This window comes from Daphnia pulicaria, chromosome 1 (genome assembly GCF_021234035.1).
Source record: "Daphnia pulicaria isolate SC F1-1A chromosome 1, SC_F0-13Bv2, whole genome shotgun sequence".
Taxonomy (NCBI): domain Eukaryota; kingdom Metazoa; phylum Arthropoda; class Branchiopoda; order Diplostraca; family Daphniidae; genus Daphnia; species Daphnia pulicaria.
The window spans coordinates 41,240,910-41,261,671 of NC_060913.1; the positions used below are offsets into that span (position 1 = coordinate 41,240,910).

General features: G+C 39.4%; 1 protein-coding gene and 5 long non-coding RNA genes across 20 annotated transcripts in view; 1 reads left to right on the plus strand and 5 right to left on the minus strand.

Moving 5' to 3' along the window:
• Nucleotides 1-314: 314 nt before the first annotated feature.
• Nucleotides 315-1,306, minus strand: LOC124320483. Its single transcript, XR_006913911.1, has 5 exons — nucleotides 1,217-1,306; nucleotides 1,030-1,123; nucleotides 845-966; nucleotides 507-667; nucleotides 315-440 (listed from the first exon to the last, which is right to left on the minus strand). It is a non-coding gene; the product is annotated as an uncharacterized LOC124320483 (long non-coding RNA).
• Nucleotides 1,307-1,574: 268 nt separating this feature from the next.
• LOC124320489 lies at nucleotides 1,575-2,258 on the plus strand. The gene is made up of 4 exons (XR_006913924.1): nucleotides 1,575-1,699; nucleotides 1,759-1,870; nucleotides 1,945-2,025; nucleotides 2,114-2,258. It is a non-coding gene; the product is annotated as an uncharacterized LOC124320489 (long non-coding RNA).
• A 235-nt stretch (nucleotides 2,259-2,493) lies between these two features.
• On the minus strand, nucleotides 2,494-5,565 carry LOC124320467. 8 transcript variants are annotated; one of them, XR_006913859.1, is made up of 8 exons: nucleotides 5,383-5,565; nucleotides 5,094-5,315; nucleotides 4,768-4,924; nucleotides 4,582-4,672; nucleotides 4,192-4,347; nucleotides 3,780-3,889; nucleotides 3,039-3,530; nucleotides 2,494-2,975 (listed from the first exon to the last, which is right to left on the minus strand). It is a non-coding gene; the product is annotated as an uncharacterized LOC124320467 (long non-coding RNA). The 8 variants fall into 8 exon arrangements; XR_006913860.1 differs by having other exon boundaries at nucleotides 4,768-4,949; XR_006913858.1 differs by having other exon boundaries at nucleotides 5,037-5,315.
• A 71-nt stretch (nucleotides 5,566-5,636) lies between these two features.
• Nucleotides 5,637-6,737, minus strand: LOC124320478. Of its 5 annotated transcripts, none has more exons than XR_006913901.1 (6): nucleotides 6,656-6,737; nucleotides 6,459-6,583; nucleotides 6,283-6,352; nucleotides 6,074-6,212; nucleotides 5,776-5,927; nucleotides 5,637-5,704 (listed from the first exon to the last, which is right to left on the minus strand). It is a non-coding gene; the product is annotated as an uncharacterized LOC124320478 (long non-coding RNA). The 5 variants fall into 5 exon arrangements; XR_006913904.1 differs by having other exon boundaries at nucleotides 6,283-6,321; nucleotides 6,459-6,592; XR_006913902.1 differs by having other exon boundaries at nucleotides 5,776-5,911; nucleotides 6,459-6,592.
• Nucleotides 6,738-6,741: 4 nt separating this feature from the next.
• On the minus strand, nucleotides 6,742-7,760 carry LOC124320517. The gene is made up of 3 exons (XR_006913959.1): nucleotides 7,260-7,760; nucleotides 6,832-7,195; nucleotides 6,742-6,754 (listed from the first exon to the last, which is right to left on the minus strand). It is a non-coding gene; the product is annotated as an uncharacterized LOC124320517 (long non-coding RNA).
• Nucleotides 7,761-13,139: 5,379 nt separating this feature from the next.
• The window catches only part of LOC124320385 (homeobox protein abdominal-A homolog), a 78,844-nt gene continuing 71,221 nt past the window's right edge, over nucleotides 13,140-20,762 (minus strand). For all 4 annotated transcript variants that reach the window (XM_046783255.1, XM_046783260.1, XM_046783256.1 and 1 more), the window contains one exon: nucleotides 13,140-19,710. In XM_046783255.1, coding sequence (XP_046639211.1) covers nucleotides 19,208-19,710 — 503 coding nt within the window. In that variant the 3' untranslated portion in view covers nucleotides 13,140-19,207. The remainder of the gene's footprint in view (nucleotides 19,711-20,762) is intronic.

Sequence of the window (20,762 nt, forward strand, 5' to 3'; positions counted from 1 at the left end):
TGGCTATTTGTTTCATTGGGTAGTGGGTTGCATTGTTTAAATCGCACATGCTGTTATGGGACATGTCTACGGCCCCCAGAGATAAGTATCTGGACCGAGAAGAAGAGAGAAGTACGAGGCAAGTTTTTCCGGGGAGATGTAGTCATACTAGGCTTCCGGGTTAGACTCATGACCCTCCAAAAGTTTTCATCGGATCATGCGCCTTCCAAGTCCCCGTTCGACCAGAGCCCTCCTCTCCTCCTGGTTTCACAGCGGGTGAGTGATCACCGGCGGGCGTTGGTTAGTGTTTTAATAGTTAGGGAAACGGGGCCACAGAAAAGAAGGGAGCCCAGATATGCACTTGTCATTTATCTAACAACTACACATGTATCAGTCTTGGATTACAGCATTCTCTCGTCGGTTTTCACAAGTGGGTCTATGATCAGTAGCGAAGGATTACCCTGTAAGCAAAATGAACATTTATTTGGATAATATTCAAACAAGGTTCTAGCAACAGAAAATAGTACCTTAAATCAAGAGGACCCGTGTAAGGAAGTAAACAGGGAGATTCAAGGGTAGCAGCCAACGGGTTAGCAAAGAACCTTGTCGACTGTATAGTCCTTTTTCTTCAAACAACATGACTTTTCATAAAGTCTATCATCATCATGCTACATTAGAAACCTAAAACCTGTAAATAAAAAATAAAGTTACCTTGTCTATAATTTGTGGCATCAATGTGCTTGATGTCTATGATCTAAAAGAATAATTAAACTTAAACATTAGATAGACTTAAGTGCAGAACAATACTTTAAATACATATAAGACTGCAACAAAATAAGTTTAGTGATATGACAAGTAAACTTACACACTAAACCACCAATCGGTTATGTAAGGTTCTCTAGAAGATGGAATGAGAAATTGGTCCATGCTTGGGTTGGTGATCTGGCAAGTCCCATAGAATGATTCAGCCGATAATAGTGATGAATCCTAATAAAAGATGAGAAGACTATGTTCCAGCAATACTTTACTAAAGCTAGCATTGGTTGTTACCACTCTTTCATTTGGATGACATATTCTGTAGGATACCAGGATTTTTAACACAATAGTTGACGGTACTGGCTTCATGCACCTTTCACATTTTTTCCTGGAAATGGAGGAGAAATAATGATGTTATTAAACAAATATTCGGTAAAGAACACATGCCAAACAAATTGCACAGGAAATCTAGTCAATTTACCAACGAATTCATTGGTAATTTTCGAAGAAGATAGCTGTAGCTGAACTTTTGACAACGAACCGCCATTAGCCCATATGTGACACAACAAACAACATTCTTTCACGCCATCTATTTGACACGTTCAAAACTCAATATTTAAAGGACTTGCCTTAGATAGTCACAAGTCAAAAAAGTAATAAAAAAGACCATCTCTCTTTGCTTAAATTAGCATGGAATCTTTAGAATTCTACAGAAAACAAAGCTCACTTGTAAGTTTCTTGCAAATTTGTGCAAAAAAAGCCACCACCGCAGCACCACACAAAACAACAGACGAAATCCCCAAGGTGATAATGGACGTCAGTCCAACTTTAACAATGGAGGGAAAGGAAGAGCTCTTGACATTCGTTTGTGCCTTGTCTATGGCATGTGTTAGTGATTCAGACGTTTTAGCACCCGGGAAACAGCACTTTGACCGTGGATTGCTGATAGGAAAAATACGAGTTGGTAAGGTAAACCTGCCTGTTATTCAGAATATTTTTCTATTTGTTTTGGTTTACTACAAGGTAACAGCAAATGATAAGCCAATCACAAAACGGTGAAGATGAAAAAAGCCTTTCCACACTATCCAGTCCCACAACAGCAGCATGTTTCTGGCTCATTCAATCGTCACTCTAGGTACTGTGCATCTAATTAGATTGGTAAGGCAGAAAGTCCCTTCATTTTCTTTGTCATGTGTAATTTTCAAATAGGACTTTACCAAAAAGGGAATTATCTTACTAGGAAACTTGGTGCAGAAGTAGTTGATTGATAATTCTGGATATGACATGAGGGTAATTATTTTTTAAAAAAATGTTCAACTGACCTTGCCTGTGATATATCTATTGCTGTTTGAAGCAAAATCTGTCTTTTTCTCTGCAGGTTTTGATGTTTATATGATGTTCAAGTTGTTAATGGAGATGCCAATGAGGAGACGCTGATAAGTGTGCTTGAAGCTGCTACTGTTCTTGGTGGTGGTCCTTGTTCATCTGTCATGTCACATCCATGCAGCGGTAATCTGTTCCTACATGATTTTTGGGGTGAACCTATCGACATTTGATGTATCCTTATCTTTCCGCGCCCAACAATTGCGGTTGATAAAGTGGGCATATTATAAAATTGTGGGTGTTGTGATCGTTCAACTTTATTGATTACTTAAGTGTGGGTGGTTGTGTTTACTTAATATAGCGGGGAGGAAAAGATATGCACTTATAAAATATAAATGAAAAAAAAGGATACACACAAGATTAAAAAGTTGTGGATCGGTTATTACGGGAGTAATTATTCATAGGAGGGTTAGACTAAAAAAATTTCAAATGTTTTGCTCGTATCATGTGGGTTGACGACTGGGAGGGGGAAGTTGGTTACTTACTGTTTACTTAAGGAAACGGGGAGAGAGCAAAGATATGATATGCACTTGTAAAGTAAAGATAGCATGATATGTGAAGGAAAAAAAAAGGAATTATATACAAAAATTAAGGAGTTGTGAAAATGTTATTACGGGAGCGATTAATCAAAGGAGGGTTAGACTGAAAGCCCTTCAAAGGTTTTGCTCAAATCATGCGTTTCATCACGGTTATCACAGAGGGTGATTGAGGGGGGGGGAGTTGCTTACTGTTTACTTAAGGAAACAGAGAGGGAACACAGATATATACACTTGTGATTTATCAATCAATCTCAAATTTCAGCCTCTCATCAGTATCGACAATGGATATTGTTGATGGAACGGCGGCGAACGATTGAACTGAAACGAAAACGGAGATTTAATTAAGTCAATGATTAAATGAGAGACTAAAATAAGCATTACCTAAAAGATATGATCTACTTCTGGAAATAGTTAGATCAGATCAACATTTGAGACAATCTCGCCGCTCATTTCGGGTTCCGCAGTGGGACTAGCTGTTCATTATTTCACCGACTTCCTTCTCCTTTTGGAGTATTGCACAGCGGTCGTTTGTTAGTTATGGAAACGAGGCTTCACTGAAGAGAGTACAATATGCATTTGTCTATCATAAATTACTTCAATGGCAAATAATCTCCTCAAGTATCTTGGGCCCAACGCTAGGTTCCGGTACGGAAACATGTTAACAAAAGAACCTAACCTAGGTGGGCCCAAAGGACACACAAAACAGTTTAAGCAAAACATTTCACAGAACACCAACACGCTCCAGAATACACCGGCACCACAGACTCCGTGCCACAGCTGAACTTGATTTGATGACGCCTTTCACCGGCTGGCTACACCAAATAACCATGTTGTGTTAAACAACAATGCAGAGATATCAGCTGGCTGTTGAACCTATTTTATTACAAACTTAAATTACTATTAAGGCACAGATTTCTAATGTTCAACTGAAAAGAGTAAAATCAAAATTGGTAGGAGTAATGTTGAATTAAGCAGTTCCTCAAATTTGTTATGATGTAAGAAATTTTACAGGAGTCCAGAGTAAACAAGATTTTCCAATTACACATGAAGTAAATGATGAAAATGAAATCATGTTAAACCACATCTAAAAGTATGGGAGTCAAGACAAAATGTAAAACTTACTTTTGTCTTAAGAAATTGAGTAACTTTTCTGCTTGTGGGTGAGAGGCAGCAGCAACTGTTAGGGTTAGAATTCTGACAACTTTGGCATCAAACAGTTTAACATGTTGAATCTAAAAAGGAAATGCGTCAATTAACATAAAAGTATTTCTGGTTTCTGCAAAATGGACAACAGTGAAGTCATGTGATCAGATAATTTGGCCCAGTGGAATTCAGCTTTGGGAACAGCTAACCACAGGAATAGCTATTTCACAGGTAAAGCACATGAAGATAAACAAAAATCGCAATTCTATTGTCTTTCTTCAAAAGGCTTCAGCACTGAATCTATTTTTGACTGATTCCAAAGTTTACATTTCTAGATGTCTATATTAAAACAATCTAATTCTAAGCATTAAGAAAAAATTCCTGTAAAAACATTGTATCCAGAGAAGCTGAAGAAGGTTAGCAAAGTAACTGTAGATTCACCAACACAAGAGACAACAACAGCTTGTTCCGAGTTGAGCACACCTTTCACCATCAACACATTAAGCAGCAAACACCACCGTTCACCAGCTTAAAAAGATTGAATTAGCTATGGAAATACGCAGTAGTTGCCAAATGAAATTAGCGTGCCAACGACTTCTTTCAAAGGTGCTTTAACAATATTTTTATCATAATTATGCAGCTGAAAAAAATCAACACTTATTTTAAAAATCAAGTGGAGATGAAACAATATGAAAATGTAATGAAATATCCAAATAAGGAATATAGTGATTTAGACTACTACAACATCTTAATTTTGGAAAACAAATATAAAAATAATTACCATTGAAATTAAGTTTCTGGTACGAGACGACATTCCGGCACACGGACAGCAATTTCAGGCCACATGGTCAGATGACACACTGGGAGTGGGACTGAAATTGTAGGCAAAATAACCGTTAGATCCACACATGAATATTTCTATTTAACATACACAACAGTATTAATGGATAAAAACTAAATAAATTACCTTTCTATATTCATGGTGGAAAATGTTGGAAACCCGAAGTAATCGAATACAAATCATAATACACCATACAGCATCAGCGTCCAGAAACGAATGACGTCACGTGAATTGATTTGGCTACCGAAGACCACACCCCCTGGTGGACGAATTCGAACCTCACCTATTGACAAAATTACAAGTGGCAACTTCACAACCACTGATTAGAAAATGCTTGGAATCATAAAAATCAAAAAATGTCCAACAAATTAATAAAAAAGTAGAAAAAAATTTACCGCCTTCGTCCTTTTACTTCAAAACTTCGCCATAAGGAAAATCAAATCATCACTTACTGCGACGAGTTGGATTATTCTGCAGATTGCTGCCGATATTGGACTTCTTCTTTAATCAAAAAAGAATTCTTTTGCAGTATTAATGGATGTGCAAAGAGACATCTTATTTGCTGTACAGATGTACAACTTCACGATGATGACTTAAAGATTGGCGAGACTGATACAAGATGCGATCTCATTTTCTCGTAGTAACAACCGAAATGGGTATAGCTGAAGTAGAGCCTGCAAAATAACTAAAAAAGTCGCATTTGGTCAAATAAAGCGACAAGCTGACAACAACTCATATTACTATTTATAAAGTGTTATAACTAATGCATCTATTGGGTTGTTTTGAAAACATCTCGTTTAATGACACTTCTAGCTGTGGAACAGAGGAAAGTCGCGACTCGCGAGTATCCAAGAAGAACAAGAAGAATTTTAATTTCTCCATTCACCAGACGAAAGTTGTTCCGAAAATAATTGCATTTCGTTTAGTACTAATGAGATTGAGAAAAGAAAAACAGTTAGTTAAACGCTACCTGAAAATAGGAAAAAAAACTACTTGCCTTCATTGATTATTAAGGAAGTGTTGAGGTACGTAGATTTGTCCCCTTTATGGTTGAAGAATTCGGCTAACACAAGAGAAATACCAGATAATAAAGGAACCAACACTCCATCACTCATAAATAATCTTGAATATTACACGGTGATTCTAGATGCATGCGTACATCGCATGTCACTCCAATTTGCGGATACAAGGATGTTAATGAATCTTTGAGATAACAGGCCCAATAAACATAGCAAACTTCAGTGTTTGCATTTTCGAGTTTGGCGAGTTCCTCCAAAATAAAAATTCTAAAGAGTAAATTACATGATGAAAATATTTATCATAAAAGGTAATAAGTATTTCTATGCAATCAGCCATTGGCTATAAAAATATTAGTGATTTCGACAAATCCGATAAATGAGACGACAGACGAGTAGATAACTCTAGTATTTACCTTGTTCATTCTTAGTTATTCTATGTGTACTTTAGTCTTTGTGAGTTTCAGTTAAAAGTGCTTCAAATCTTTTAACATCTGCCTGCAACAAAAACATCACATTAAACAGCAATGAAGAAGCTCCATTAGTCTGTTCAACCTATTTAAGAAAATAAAATTACTATTTAGAATGTCCCAGGCGACAACAGGAGGAAAGTTAAACTACGCACCCCCATGAAACTTGATCAATAACATGTGTATATAGCCATCTATTCAAAGAATGCTTTAATGAAAACAGTACTACAAGGAATGACAAGGAAGCAAAGGACAAAAACTGTCTGTTACTTTGATCATTGGCTAACTAATTCTAACCTGATTATTTTGGAAAGTTATACAATACAATTACTTCAATTGCTGCCATTTGTTGTTCTGCACAGGATGAGATTAAGACAAATCTCCGGCAGGTTATGCTTGCGTGTCTCCATAAGTTGTCTTCTCATTTCCATTTGTTCATCAGGTTTGTGCTTGTTCCTGGGTGTACTCAAATCAAATTATCAATATTAGCTAAGGTACCTTTAATCACTTTCATTCATGTTAACCTACCTGCATCTGTTGATAATCCAATTATATAAATAAAGGACAAATATTCCGTATAAACACCATAGACTACAATAAGACTACAATACATCGGCTGATGATGATCTAAACAACGTTTTTATACCTTTTTACTTATAGAAGAAGAATGATTATTAACATTTAAATGACACGAATGAACTCACAATAGTACGCTGAATTTCAAACGTGTTGATACATTGGATGTTTTGCACTAGCTGTGGACCGATGATGTTCATTGTTAATTTGTTCATAAATTTTTTCAATTAGGTTATTCCAAGGATTTCAAACATAAACACTAAACATAAACTGGCTACGAAGTTGAACATGCCACCGCTAGATGACGGAAAAGCGGCTTTTACGGAATATTAGTGACAGCACCAATTTTGAGTTTGAAATTGATGAATTCAATCAACAAATTTTCTCTGTAATCAATTAATCATACCTGAGTGTGGACACTAATCGTATTTTTCTTCAGCCATCTGCAAACCATCGAATTCCAAGTTATGCACAGCATGCACGCCGCATAGTCTAAATAATAATTTAAAAAAATTATTATTATTCATGTCACGAAATATTGAAAGAGATAGAATACCTGAATTTTCTTTTCCCATTGAACTTCCAATCCGATCTCTGATTCTTTGGCTTTGATTTCGGATTCATTTCCAACTCGACTTGGAAAACAAAAACAATTACCATTTTACCAACCGACAAGAAATCGATTCTAGCCGTAAGATATCGATTATGTCCAGTTGGGGGAAAGCTCCTCCTCCTCGATGGCTGCCGCCGGTCGGGAGAGATATGCTTTGTGCCCTCCCTTTGAAACGTGCCATCGGGATTGAACATTCAAATGCCAAGATGACGCCATAAGTCGCCGATAGTGCTCAGAAGAGAAGGGAAACAACAATAGAGCGAGCACTTTCAGCAGAAAAGAAAAAACACAGTTGAAACAAATCTGCAGTTACCTCGCGCTATCTTAATTCATATGTATAGTATATATACGTGTATATCTACATCGCCAGTGAACACTTGCCAAGAGATAAGACGCCATCAAGAGGAGACGACATCTGTCACGGACGCTTATTTTCTCCAAAAGAAAAAAAGACTCCAGTTGGATTTTTTCTTCGTTTTATTTTTCTTTAGTCAAATAAAACCTGGAGAGAGAGAGAGGAAAAATTCAGACACGGAGCTATACGGCGGACAGGGAATGTGCGCACTAATCAATGGTTGCTCGTAAAGCGCCCTCGTGCGCTGCAAAGTCCGTCGCCTTTAATTGGGTAGTCTACAGGGTCGTCTTCTTATTTAATCCGTCCCTAGTAAATACTTTTTTCTTCTTCATGCCGGCCGGGCCGCGCTCGCCACGGCGGCGTATATATACGGCGCACAGCCCTATACATACTATATACACTACACTACTATATATATATATATAACGTAATAAATGATTGGCTCGTAAAAACGGGAAAGAAACAGGTATTTAAACTTTAGGGCCATTCCATTCCACTGTCGCCCACCCCTTTTCCAACCCCTTCAACCCCACCCCCATCGTTCCAGGGCCTCGTATAAAAATCTCGAAAGAAACAAGCAGAAAGAAAGTCAAAAATAAAAGAGATCTCGTTCCTGATGGAGGGCAAAACCCCATATAGCTCTGTGCTCCCTCTCACCTGTCTCAATCACTTTGATTTTTACGCCGATGTTGATGGTGTTGAAAATCACAACATCGACCTTTTTAGAGAAACTAAAAACCACGCGCCCCCCCCCCCCTCACTTCTCCTCAACTTCGGAGAAGAAGAAGAAGAAAACTGTTATAAGGAATATCAAATAAAAAAACTTTTTGTTTTTTAAAAGAGAAACACAAAGTCCGTTTGGCGGCGGGTCTACTACACACACACAGTTCTATACTACACTATATGGCCTATATAATCTAATTCGAATGGCCGCTCGTTAATAAAATATACAGCGCACAAAAACACGCATCTTATAGATGTTCTATGTGTGTGCTGTGTGTGTACACAATTTATACTTACGTGGCCTGGACTATGGTGGCACGCGACGGACGACGGCCATCAAAAGTGATAGATAACGACTCTGGAAATGATCAATTAAATATTTGGTACCTGATTTAGTAATCATTGTGTGTGTTGTTTGGCGGTTATATTGTCTTGGGTTTAAAAATGAAAAATACGCGCTCTCCTATATCCAGTTGTTTAATAATTTATAGCCTATATTCTATATAGATATATATATATACCCACAGAAGCTGATGCCAGGAGAGCTGGTCTGCGGTTGCTGCTGCTGCTGCTGGCCGAGTCGGTGACGAATCATGGCCCATTCCAGACAAGACGAGAAGAGTAGAAAAAGTTCCTCCCCATTTATGACGGATCGTATAATGAATCATCTAGGAGCAATAACAAAAAATAGTAGATGCGCTCTTACACTAGATGTGTCTAACATAGATAAATAGATATGTGTTATCGCTGTATATATATATAATATAATAATATAAATATACATTACATTACATACCACTCAAAAGTCGATGGTGCGCGGTTTACTTGCGTATCTCTTTTTTGCCTCTCTATCCTTTTTTGATGGCCGTCAAAGTCAACAGTCAACACCTTTTCGGAAGGTTGGCAATAACAGTAATACTAATAATAACAGCTCTCCAGCTCGTCTTATATAGCTGCTAGCTCGTGTGGATTATATCCGACGGCATCAAAAACTCCCTGCGGAATACTATATTAATAGTTATCATAGTTTTTGGATTGGTTCTTAAACCAAAAGAAAAAAGTAGAAAATAAGAAAATGAAGGGGGGGGGGGGGAAGAACATAATATACGTCGTCGTATACAGACTGAGCCAAAGTGTACGGCCATACTCTAGTACTAACTATTATAATAAGGTTTTATACGCATATAACAAAGTGCCCTCTATTACCAGTCGCAATTCGTCGGATGCTGCTGCAGACTCTTCTTCTTCTTCTTCTCTCCAAAAAACAACATGGCGTTCATGTAACATTATCGATCGCTTCTTCTTCTTCTTCAACCATGGTCGTTGAGCTGCAGTTGGGTGGGAGGAGCGCAGCAGCCAACGGCATTGGAGCAAAAAGCTAAAATTGGACCCGGACGACTCCTTGCTCTTCTCTTCTTTTTCTTCCCTTCGACTTGAACTGGTGCAATTCAATGGGCCGGAATAGATCGACGGCCCAGTGGCACATACACACACAGCAGAGGAGAGCCAAGCATATCATCCATCGTAGAGAGAGAGAGAGAGAGCAACTCTAACAGAGTTCATGGGCGGTATGTGCAGCCGTATACTATCCGGCTTGTCGTCGTCGGTGGGGCGTGCATTTGCTGGAGCCTGGAAGAAAAAAGAAAAAAAGAAAGAGAAAAATGCTCCGGCCAGGAAGCTGCGGAATGAGAGCTCCTCGCGGATAAGCGAACACGGCGCCAGAACGCATCCGGACGACGTTGAAATAATTCACTGTCGAGCCAACCTCCGTTTTCTCCTCCTACTCCTTTCCGTGTATGTGTGTGTCTGCTTTTGCTGCTGCTCTTTTCACTCTTGCTGTCATCCATTAACTCAACTGGCGATCCTCCGCCCCCCACCCTGAAAACTCGCTACCGTACCTCGTCAGCCTCCCCACCCACCCGAAAATAAGCCAGTTTTCACTCGATTGCCAGCCGAATAAAAGATGATTGAGTTGGATGGATGATTGTCGTTCCTGGTGTTTGGACAATTTGGTTTTTGGTGGAGTTTATGAAATTTCTATTAAACAATTCATGGAAAGTCAAAAAAATTGGTTTAGTAATTCTGTACAGGGAGGGAGGGAGGGAAGGAGATAGACAATGAAGGTCAATGGATCGCGAACGCGTTCATTTTCGATTAAGGTCCCGGTGCGTTGCGATGCGGGGGGGGTCGCGCTGGCACACGCTTTAATCAAGCATTCCAATCGAAAGAGAGAGAGAGAAAAAAGAAAACTGAAAATTAATCTATTATATTTTTATTTATTTATTAGTATATGACGAGGGGAAAGTGGATGGCGTACGGTGATGCCATCTCCCGCCGATGCGTTCAAACTAAAAAATAAAAATAAAATGAAAAGTCATGGCGTTAGTTGATCATAACGTTCGCCCACAATTCAAACCAACTACCCACAACTGTATGCCGTTGCGCAGAAAAACGTCAGGGAAAACGACGACGAGCGTCATACTATACCGTCATTACAACTGGTAGTACCACACCAGTTAATCTTCTATTGATACCTAAATAATAATTAAAAATAAGCGCGGCGGCGGAGCAGGATCGACTGGAGATGATGAGGTTCAAAGAGATTTACACATTCGAAACGAAAATCCTGTAGAAGTCCTATATGTTGCGTATGCTGCGCATGGAAGAAAAAGGATCACATGTCGTGTGGGGGAGACTACTGGCAAAATTTACGACGACCGACGCCGTCGTCGTTGTAGAAAAAACAGGAAAAATCTCTCGTTCCCTGTCTTCATCCGCACCCCCTCGAGAGAGAGAGAGAGTAGACGGAATATATAGATCGTTCGTTACTTCCTTCCTTTTTTCCTTTTTTTATTTTTTTGTGTTTTCTGACTGGCTGTGACTTTTGAGCCGAGCATCTGAGGCCCGTCTCCTTTACGCAGAGCGCAGGCGTTACATATTTGTGTGTGTGTGTAGTGCTGCTGCTGCTGCTGGGAGCTGGTGAATGCCGATCGGTTTGATTACATTGAATATGGAAATCCTTTGCCCTTCTCTCTCTCACGTAGTAGATGGTATATTACTCCCAGCCTCCTCCTCTTCTCCTTAGTATGGGTCATATAGTTCCATTCCCCAGACGAGTTTCGCATGCATATTTCATAATACTCTCTCTACTCTCTACTCTAGCTCTGGCTGTGTGTGTATATTTATGTGTACGAAAGGCAGGCCGAGGGATATACTATTTTTCTTCTTTTTTGCTCCGACAACTAAGCTAAGGCTATATCGTGCTATACGTCGTATAATATATAAGTAGATATAGCCTATAATTCAAACGGAGCAAAAAAAAGAAAAAAAAAAGAGCCGTGCTTCTTTCTTTCTTTCTTCTTTGGTCTCCTACATCATCTGGTGGTGCCTTTTGTGTTCCTCCCACACGACGACGTTTTGGGTGGGCATATTCGCCGATATCTTTTTTTTTTTAATAAATAAAAAAACAAAACTACACTCTGATGGATTAATATTGAAGATAAAACATTTTTTTTTCCCCGGTTGTTATAGGCCAAGCAGAAATGCTTGGGCAGCAGTTGCCTTATTGCACAGCTGTCTTATTGTTTATTTTTTGTTTGAAGATCTTAACCCGCTGGTCTTTTTTTTTTTCGTCTTATTTCTCCCGAAAAAAATAAGAAAAGAAATGTTTGAGTTGTATTGGGGCTGCTGGGAGGCATATGCCGCCGCATATCCAATTCTCTCTCCTCTCCATAAATTTCTCTTCGAAGGCCATCGTGCGGTTAGATCGGAAATACAAGTCAGAGCCGAATAGGAGAGTCGTCATCGTGATGACTCTTCGGGCCCGTGTGTGTGTGCAGTGTGTGCGGTGTGTGCACGTCTCGTCTCTAAGAACAGCTTTTACATGTTTTTACGTTGCACAGCACAATAACGCGGGCTGTATATTGCGGCAATAATAATAGCGGCAATGGTGATGGTCGTACAGATCTAGTGGTGACGGCCTCGTCCGTATAAAGAAAATGGGCCCGACAGAATACCCCCACCGAAACAACAACAGTTTGGCTGTTGTTACAAGTTTACTTTATCGACTGAAAGAAGGAAAGAAAAAGAAGAAAACAAAAACAAAAAAAAATACTCTTTTCTTCTTCTTCTTCTTCTTCTTTCCTTCAATCTGCCTCCCGTTTTTCTTTTCTTTTTTCTTATGTCGGGAGTGATGCACCGCCGCTGCTGTTGCCTAGTCAAAATGAATGTGTCAAATTACCGGCGACCACACCACGGACCCGAACAAAAATTCGAGTTTTTTTTTTCATTTTTTTTCTTTTCTCGACGCTATAGACACAGAAAAATATCTAATAAAAGCTCGTTTCCTTTCTACCCAACGGATGTGAGTGGTGGCGCGTAGTGCGTGTGGGTGCAAGTTAAACGTGTTTTCTTTCTTTCTTACTAACTCTAGCCGATGTGTCAGTATGCGCTGTGCGTTTATATATGTGCGTGGTGCACGGAAACAAGAAAGAAGAAATGATCATTTTCCCACATTGTTTATATATTTTTTTTGTCTCGAAAGATAAAAAAATTAAAACTAAAAAAGAAAAAAAAATATACGGAAAAAAAGGGCAGTTAGAGAGTATAGAGGAGAGAAAAGAATTACTACAAGTGTCGACACCGAAACAACAACAAACGAAAAATTTTTTGAAAACAAAAATGGCGCGCGTGTGAGAGAGAAAAAATGAATTTTTAAAAAATAAAAATTGGGGGAAATATTTTGTCGGTGCGAGTATCTCAATTAAAATTTAAACAAATTAAAAAAAAAAATATGAAGTCTCCGGGAATCGAGACATAGTTGAGGTGTGTGTGAAATATTTTGTCGGGAGATTTTTGTTTTTCTTCTTCTTTTCACGACCGATTTTACATATTTAGTGGGGGATGTTGTTGTAACGTTTGAATGTCACCGAAATGAATTTAAAAAAAAACACGACAGACGAGACGTCAAAAATGTTTCCGAGATTTTCTTGTTTTAAGTGTGGGGGGAGGAGACAGGGGCGGGGTCGGAGTGAATTTTTTGGGATGAAATTAATTAATAATTAAGAAAAAAAAACAATAAACAAAACAAGAGAAATAGAAAGAGAGAGAGAGAGACAGAGAATGAGCTTATTATACGTATAAGAGGATAGAGAAATAACACGTTCACTGAGCCAGCAAAAAGGAGAAAAAAACAAAATTAACGTAACCATGTAATATAAAGATACAATAAGCGAGGGGGGAGCACACACGATACTTAATTTTCTGAATAGAAGTTGGGGAGGGGGGGGCAGAGGGAAGGGAAATGGGGATTTTTGTTCATTTCATTTTTGAATATTAGAAATAATAATAATAATAATAATAATGATAAAATAAAAAAAATTCCCAATTTTCAAGGAAAAGTGGAAGGTGGGAGAATAGAGAGAGAGAGAGGTCAGCTCCATATAAAGTCTCACTGTGTATGAAAAAAAAAAAAAAGTAATTTTTGTCTTTTTAAAACTCGGTTCCTGAAAACAACAAACACACACACGACCGCAACGAAAAAAGAAACAAATCTTTCTGTACACTTATTAATTTTTTTTTTCACATTTTTTTAATATTTTATTTCGCAATTAAAAAGAAGAAGAAGAAAAAAAAAACAACAGAAAATTGGATTCGCTACTTCTTTGGGAGTTGGTATCTTTCTTTCTATTTTATAATAGGTTTGTTTGCCTTTTTTTTCCTTATTGCACAGATAGGATTGTGATTGTTGCTTACGGAGGAGCCTAAACAATATTAATAAAAATGCGAGAATATCTACTAAAAAATATCCCCCCCAACTAGTTCTGCATTTTCTCGATCAATTTCTGTTTCTGTCTGGAACCGGTATATTTCAGAAAAAAAAAAAAAACTGAAACAACTGTTGTTGCTGTTGTTGAGCGGATCCTAATAATAATAGCTAATCAATTTTTCATCGTTTCAGGATCTCGACGATAACGATGTCGGGCCGGTGGCTTTGAAGAAAAAAGACAAAAGATGGTTAACACATCAGCGAGGGAGTGAGTAGTACCTACGGTCGGGAAATAGAGAAATTATTTTTCAAAATAGAGAGAAGAGGGTGAATGGGTGGGGGGGAAATAGGGACATAACGAATCAACATCAAGTGTAACTATATAAAAGACGAAAACACACGATATTATTTCTTTTTTTTTTTCTTTTCTTTTCATTTTTATTTTTTGTCTTGTTGTCTAGAAAGAAAAACTGCCTGCGTGGGGGGGTCATCGTTCTTCTCTTTTAAACCCCAAAATGTTCCCTTCATTTTCTCTCCTTCTTGCCCCTTCTCCGTTTACGCAATCAACTTCGAGAGAGGATGATGATAAACCGGAGACAAGTCGGTTGGAAAAACAAAAAAAAGAGGGAAAATTTTGAAGAAAAGAATGCGAAGAACGATGACAATGTATAATTCGGTCGGGAGAGGTTTTTCTTCTTATGTAATTAAAAAATCAAAAATTCGTCGGGGGCACCCATTCACACACGAGAAGCAATCGCAATCAAAACTTGAAAAAAAATATTAATAATTAAAAAAAAACGTGATGAGGTTTCGTTTTTCGTCATTCAAACAGAGAAACATTGAAATTTACTTTTTTTAAAAACCTGGTGGATAAATTTGTAAAATGTTTAGCTCGAACGCTTTCGATATTACAAACAAGTTCCCGCGTTGGCCTCTTTTTAAAAAATAAAACGTCCCCCCTCCACTAACTTTACACAATCAGACAAACACACACAGAGAGTGAGGGGGAAAACAAACGCACGAAGAATCAATCAATCGCGAGGGATAAAAGCTAAATCGAAAAACAACGTCAAATGAAATCGAATCGACAAAATCAGAAAATGCAACACCTTTATAAGGCTATAAGATACTCTCGAGTATTGATCTCAATGTTTTACGTATTTTCGTTTTCTAGCCTGTTTCTTTTTTGTTGTTTGCCATAATAGGAGGAGATAATCAAATTTCATTAAAAATAAGAGAGCGAACGAGAACATTTTTACCAAATAGAGACAACAAATCAAAAAATTACTGGGACAAACAAACAGAAATTCGAAAAAAAAGTTCATTGGGTTATTTAAACACACACTTGTTCACGATCATCACGGACGATCAATGTTTTTTTTTTACGTATCTAATTTCTTTTTTGGTTGTCTATAATAACTGGCACGAGTCCGAATTTTCATTACGACCCTCGCATTTTTTACGTATTTGCGTTATTATCATCATCATCAAGAGAGAAAGAGATGGGCATCATTTTTGTGTCATGGCGGTTTGTTTGTTTGTTGGTTGGTTTTTGTTTTCTTCACGTTAATGGAATCATCGGGCGAGAGAAAATGAAGAGATAGTCGAGAGACAAAATGGACGCACAAATGTGGTAGTACACAATCACAATGCTGACGTATACTCGAGGGTTTTTCTTTCTTGTTTAGAGGAGGAGGAGGAGGAGGAGAGTGGTCAATAGTTTCCAGCGAATGGCGCACGAAACGCGACGGAACGATTCAACACGGACGCCCGTCGCTGTCTAAATCGATCCGTCCGACGGCAAAGTCGAAAAATTAATAATTGGCCACTGGTTTTTTTAAATCTATTTTTTTTTTTTTTTACTGGCAGTTTGGAGTGGGGGAAACATTTAAATTTGTGATTTAAAAAAAATGATTTCATTTGTTTGTTTGTGTGTTTGTGGTATCGGAAATATCACAAGCGAGTTGAAAAATATATAAATAAAAAACCCCAAATGATTTTTTCGCGAGAGTTTTCAAAACATGTTCTACTGGATTAATACTTCATAAACGAGTTTGGAGGGGATTGACGAGAGAGAGAAATGGGCGGGGTGCGAATAGCTTTAATACGACGCAATAAAAATGGATGGAAAAAAAAGTCCCGAAATTTTTAATAATTCACGCGGAAATGAGAGATGAAAATATTATTCCCATCATCACTCCGGTAGATGACTCGTCAAAACTGGCGTCTGCCGGTAACGACAACAGCCTCTACATTAAAAAAAAAGTAATATTCTCGTAATAGTCTCACCCTAAACCCCCCCCTCCCTCAACTCCTCGCAAGAAAATGACCCACTTCAAAAATTTTGATTCCTCCTCTTCATTTTCCCTCCCCCGATTATTCCAAATAAAATTTTAAAAAAAATCGGATGGTTGGAGAAAAAGAAAAATTCGTCCCGCGCAAAGTGCGAAAGAAAACGGTCAGCACGCTCACGAAAAATTCGAAAAATAATTCCAAACATCCACACGCAACATATACCCAACGATGTCAGAGAGATAAAAGCACATAACAGAAACAAAAACGAAGAAAATTAGAATCAAAGACGGACAAACACGACGACGAAAACCCACCACACACAACAAACAAATGTTTTTGTCTTTTCTTTGAATAATAATTAGAATAAAAAAAAAAGCGCCCCTCATGAAAAACAAAGTTTTAACCAAACAACGGCGGTTGTACAAATGCATTACGTATTTCTGTTCCATTTATCTTTTGTTCTTTTATCCAGAACGGGAAAGAGAGAGAGAGAAAAAAAAAGCAACCGAAAAAGTTACACGAGTTCAATTTTAAGACCCAAAAAAAAAAACAAAAAAAAATGTTGTTTTGTAAAGAACAACAAATTTTTACGTATAATAAGTTCATCGATTATTTTTGTGTGTTCATTTCCAATTCAAGTTAAAAATAGAAAGAAAAAAGAATCCAATCCAAATTGGCCAGGCTCACCTGAACCTCATCGTTTGTGTGATGACTACAAGTTGCGTTACGTATTTCAAGTAGTTCAGTGTCAAAAAAACAGATCAAAACATTACGTATATAAGAGTTTAAAAGGGAAGTAGGGGGGAGGTTGGAGGGACTCGCACTAAAATATAATTTTTGTTTTACGTATTTTTTGTTTCAAGAAATTTCCCTGTTCAGTTTTCATTTTCTTTTCGCTTGGTTTGTTTTACTACTCTCTGATTGACTCGGAGGTGGGCCTAATATAATATTTCTCCATTGCTCAAACGACGAACTTTGGCCTTTGCCCGTCGCAACGACGCTCGCACGCACCACAAAAAAAATACGCATCTGAATATGAAAACACCCACAAACACAAAAGGAGCTGGAAAGAAAAAAAAAACAAAAATCGTTTCAGATTTTTGGATAATTTTTAGAGAGAGAGAGAAAAAGAAAAAGACCAATGGCGTTGGAACACGCAAAGAGCATATCAGCCATCATAGTGAGTGAGTGAGTGAGGGGGGGCCGCCGCTCTGAACACAAGAGAGCGGCCATTGGCCCGAAGGGGCGAGCCAACCAATCATTCCGGAGCTGCAATCCTCCGCGGGGGTTTGTTGTGACTGTAGTGCAGCAGCAAGCAAGCACACTACACTACACTACTAGTGTATAGACGAGGCCGTTTGTGCCCGTTTCGCGGATGGCTTCACACGCAATCATCTCCCGCTCGAGCCATCTCATCATCGATAATCAAATTGCTGATTGGAACCGGGGCAGAGTGGGCGACGGGCGGGCTGGACGACGTGCGCTAGTCTCTATAGAGAGATGGAGGCAGGCCATGTAATGTCGGTTATGTGCGTTCGCACTCACATTGGTTCTTCTTCTTCTTCTTCTTCTTTTTCCGGGGTGGTGGTGGTGCGGCAGTCCATCGGGAGTCGTGTAGAGACAAAGAGGAGATGGATCAAACGGCCTGGAACGGGGCTGGAGCTCCAGCTCCTCTCTCCCATTTTCCTTTTTCTGTTCGCCCACAAATGCTGATTGATGTGTCTCTGTCCGACCGTGAATAGAAGAAAGACTGGTGGTCGCCATTTGTGTCCAAAAAGAAAAGAAAAAACGGAGGGGGAAATATAGCCCCAGCAGCAAGCGGGTGTGTAGCGGAGAGAATCGAATGGTGAAGAATCCGGGGCTGTGTATAGTAAGTTGCACGTAGAAATAAAAAAAGTTCAAAGTTCTTCTTCTTCTTTTGAATAAGATGGCGGCGTAGTCGTATACATGACTTATAGAATTCTTCTTCTTTTTTAGATTATAACATTAAGCCGGCGGATTTGATCTGGACTCCCCGCTGGAGAAACGGAAATAAAAGCGACAGGATGCGCCGCGCAATGAGGGGCCGCCCCGTTTTTCTTCTTTGCCTTTAATGTTCGAAATGGGCGACTCCAGGTGTTGATGAGGTTCGGGAAAAAAAAAAGAAAAAAAGGGAATTTTGTGGTGAGTAGAAGAGAGAGAGAGAGAGACGGAGCTCACCACTTTCAGGGGTTCGATTATGCCGCGCTCCAAGAAGAAAAGAAGAAGAAGAAAAAAAAATCGGTTCCGCCCACAGATAATGCGGTTCCGGCAAGCAATTACGATCCTCTTCTTCTTCTTCGTTGGTCAAAAGAAATAAATGTGAACCACACACACACATAAAATGAAGAAGAAAAAATGAAGAAGGTGGAAATAGTTATTAAGGAAAAGAGAAAAAAAATTGTCAAGAAGATAATTTGGTTTGAGGTGGTGCGGGGAACGTTCGTTTCTGGTAGAGGGAAAGATGGCCATCAAAGAGTATCGGATGTTACAAGGCAGTCAAACTTCACTTGGGGAGGTTATAGAGTCTTACGTATTTCTATATATATAGTTTGTGCGAGTGGGTGTTGAAACGGGGAGGGGGGGATAATGGGGGGACGCCGATTTCCTCGTGAAAATCGGACGTCGTTGTGTTTTGTGTTTTGCTACATGATGTGAATGTTGTTTTGGTTGTTTAGTTGTCACCTGGCAATTTTGGTTTTGTTTCGCTTGAAAGTTGGACGTCGTCGTTTCTTATGTCAGGCTCTTGGCGGCCATTTTGCTGATGTCGGCGGCGTAGTTGGCCGAAGCGGCGGCCTGCAGCAGATCGTGATGATGGACGTGGTGCCGGTCCTGGCCCAGTTGCTGCTGCTGGCCGTGATGCTGCTGCTGTTGCTGCTGCTGCTGGTGATGCGACGACGAAGCGTGATGGTGAGACTGCTGGTGCTTGCTCTTGTGTCCGCCGTCGTGATGGTCGCCACCTCCGCCGCTGTTGCGGATCGAACTCTCCTGCTCCTCGCGCTCACGACGGGCCTGCTCGTTGATCTCCTTGACGGCCCTCAGCTCCTTCTTGAGCTTCATGCGCCGATTCTGGAACCAGATTTTGATCTGCCGCTCAGTCAGGCAAAGGGCGTGAGCGATTTCGATCCGCCTCCGCCTTGTCAAGTAGTGATTAAAGTGAAACTCTTTCTCCAATTCCAGCGTCTGGTAGCGCGTGTACGTCTGGCGACCTCTTCTTCTCGGGCAGCCATTGGGTCCTGCCGGCCAACAACAAAATAACCAAAAAAATAAATAAAAAGAATAATTTAGCATCCAGAGTAGCTAGCTCTCTCTCTCTAGTCTACGCTGCACATAAATAATCAAAAGAGATATACACAAGAGAGCCAGCAGGCCGGGCATTATGTATGGTCTCGGTCAAAACTGTAATTAACGGAGATAAATCATAGACGGGCAAAAAGGGAGGAGTGAGGTCTCCTATCCGCTGGAGAGTAAAAAAAAAACAGAGCCAGGCGAATTATGCATTACTCCACCTCATCATTATAATAAGAAAACACCCTTCTTCTTTTTTTCCAACTCGGGAAAAAAGGGGCCAAAACTTTTCGGGGATGGAAATACACCAAAAATGATTACAAAGTCGAGAGAGATAAGAGAGAGCAAAACGTGTGCGCACTTGTATTAGACTGAGAGGTATATATACGATGTAATCTTACAATATCTACTATTAGAGAAATGTATTCCTTCGGTTTCTCTCCTCGAGCGTGCAATTACAGACGGCAACAGCGGCTTCCTGTCTAGGGACTAACCAAAATACAGTGTGTGTGCTGTGTAGCTGTGTTAGCCATCTTATATAATTCTTTTCAGAAAGAAGAAGAAGAAGAAAACTTGTGTTCATCTTCTTCCCCCCTTCTTCTTCTTTTTTCAACTTCTCTTTTTAGACACACAGACACACATACAATCCCCTGCGGTATCGTACGTAACATGCCAGCCGGAGAGAGAGAGAGAGAGAGAAAAAGTCAGGAAGACCTTTCATGTCGTAATTCTTCTTCTTCTTCTTTTCTTTGGCTGGCTGGGGGTAGTAGTAGAAGTAGTAGTCCTCCCTCCCTTTTTTTTTACCCTGTTTCCCCCCCTCTCTCTCTTGTTGGCAGCCTATCAGAGAAGAGCACATTGCTCGTGGAATTACCTCGCTCCTTTTCCCCCCTCAACCCAGCGACTTTGGGGTGGGTGGGATTTAAGGCATATAAGACACACACACACAAGAGTCAAAGGGAAAATATATATTTTTATAGTAGAAACCTTAACATGTAGTGAG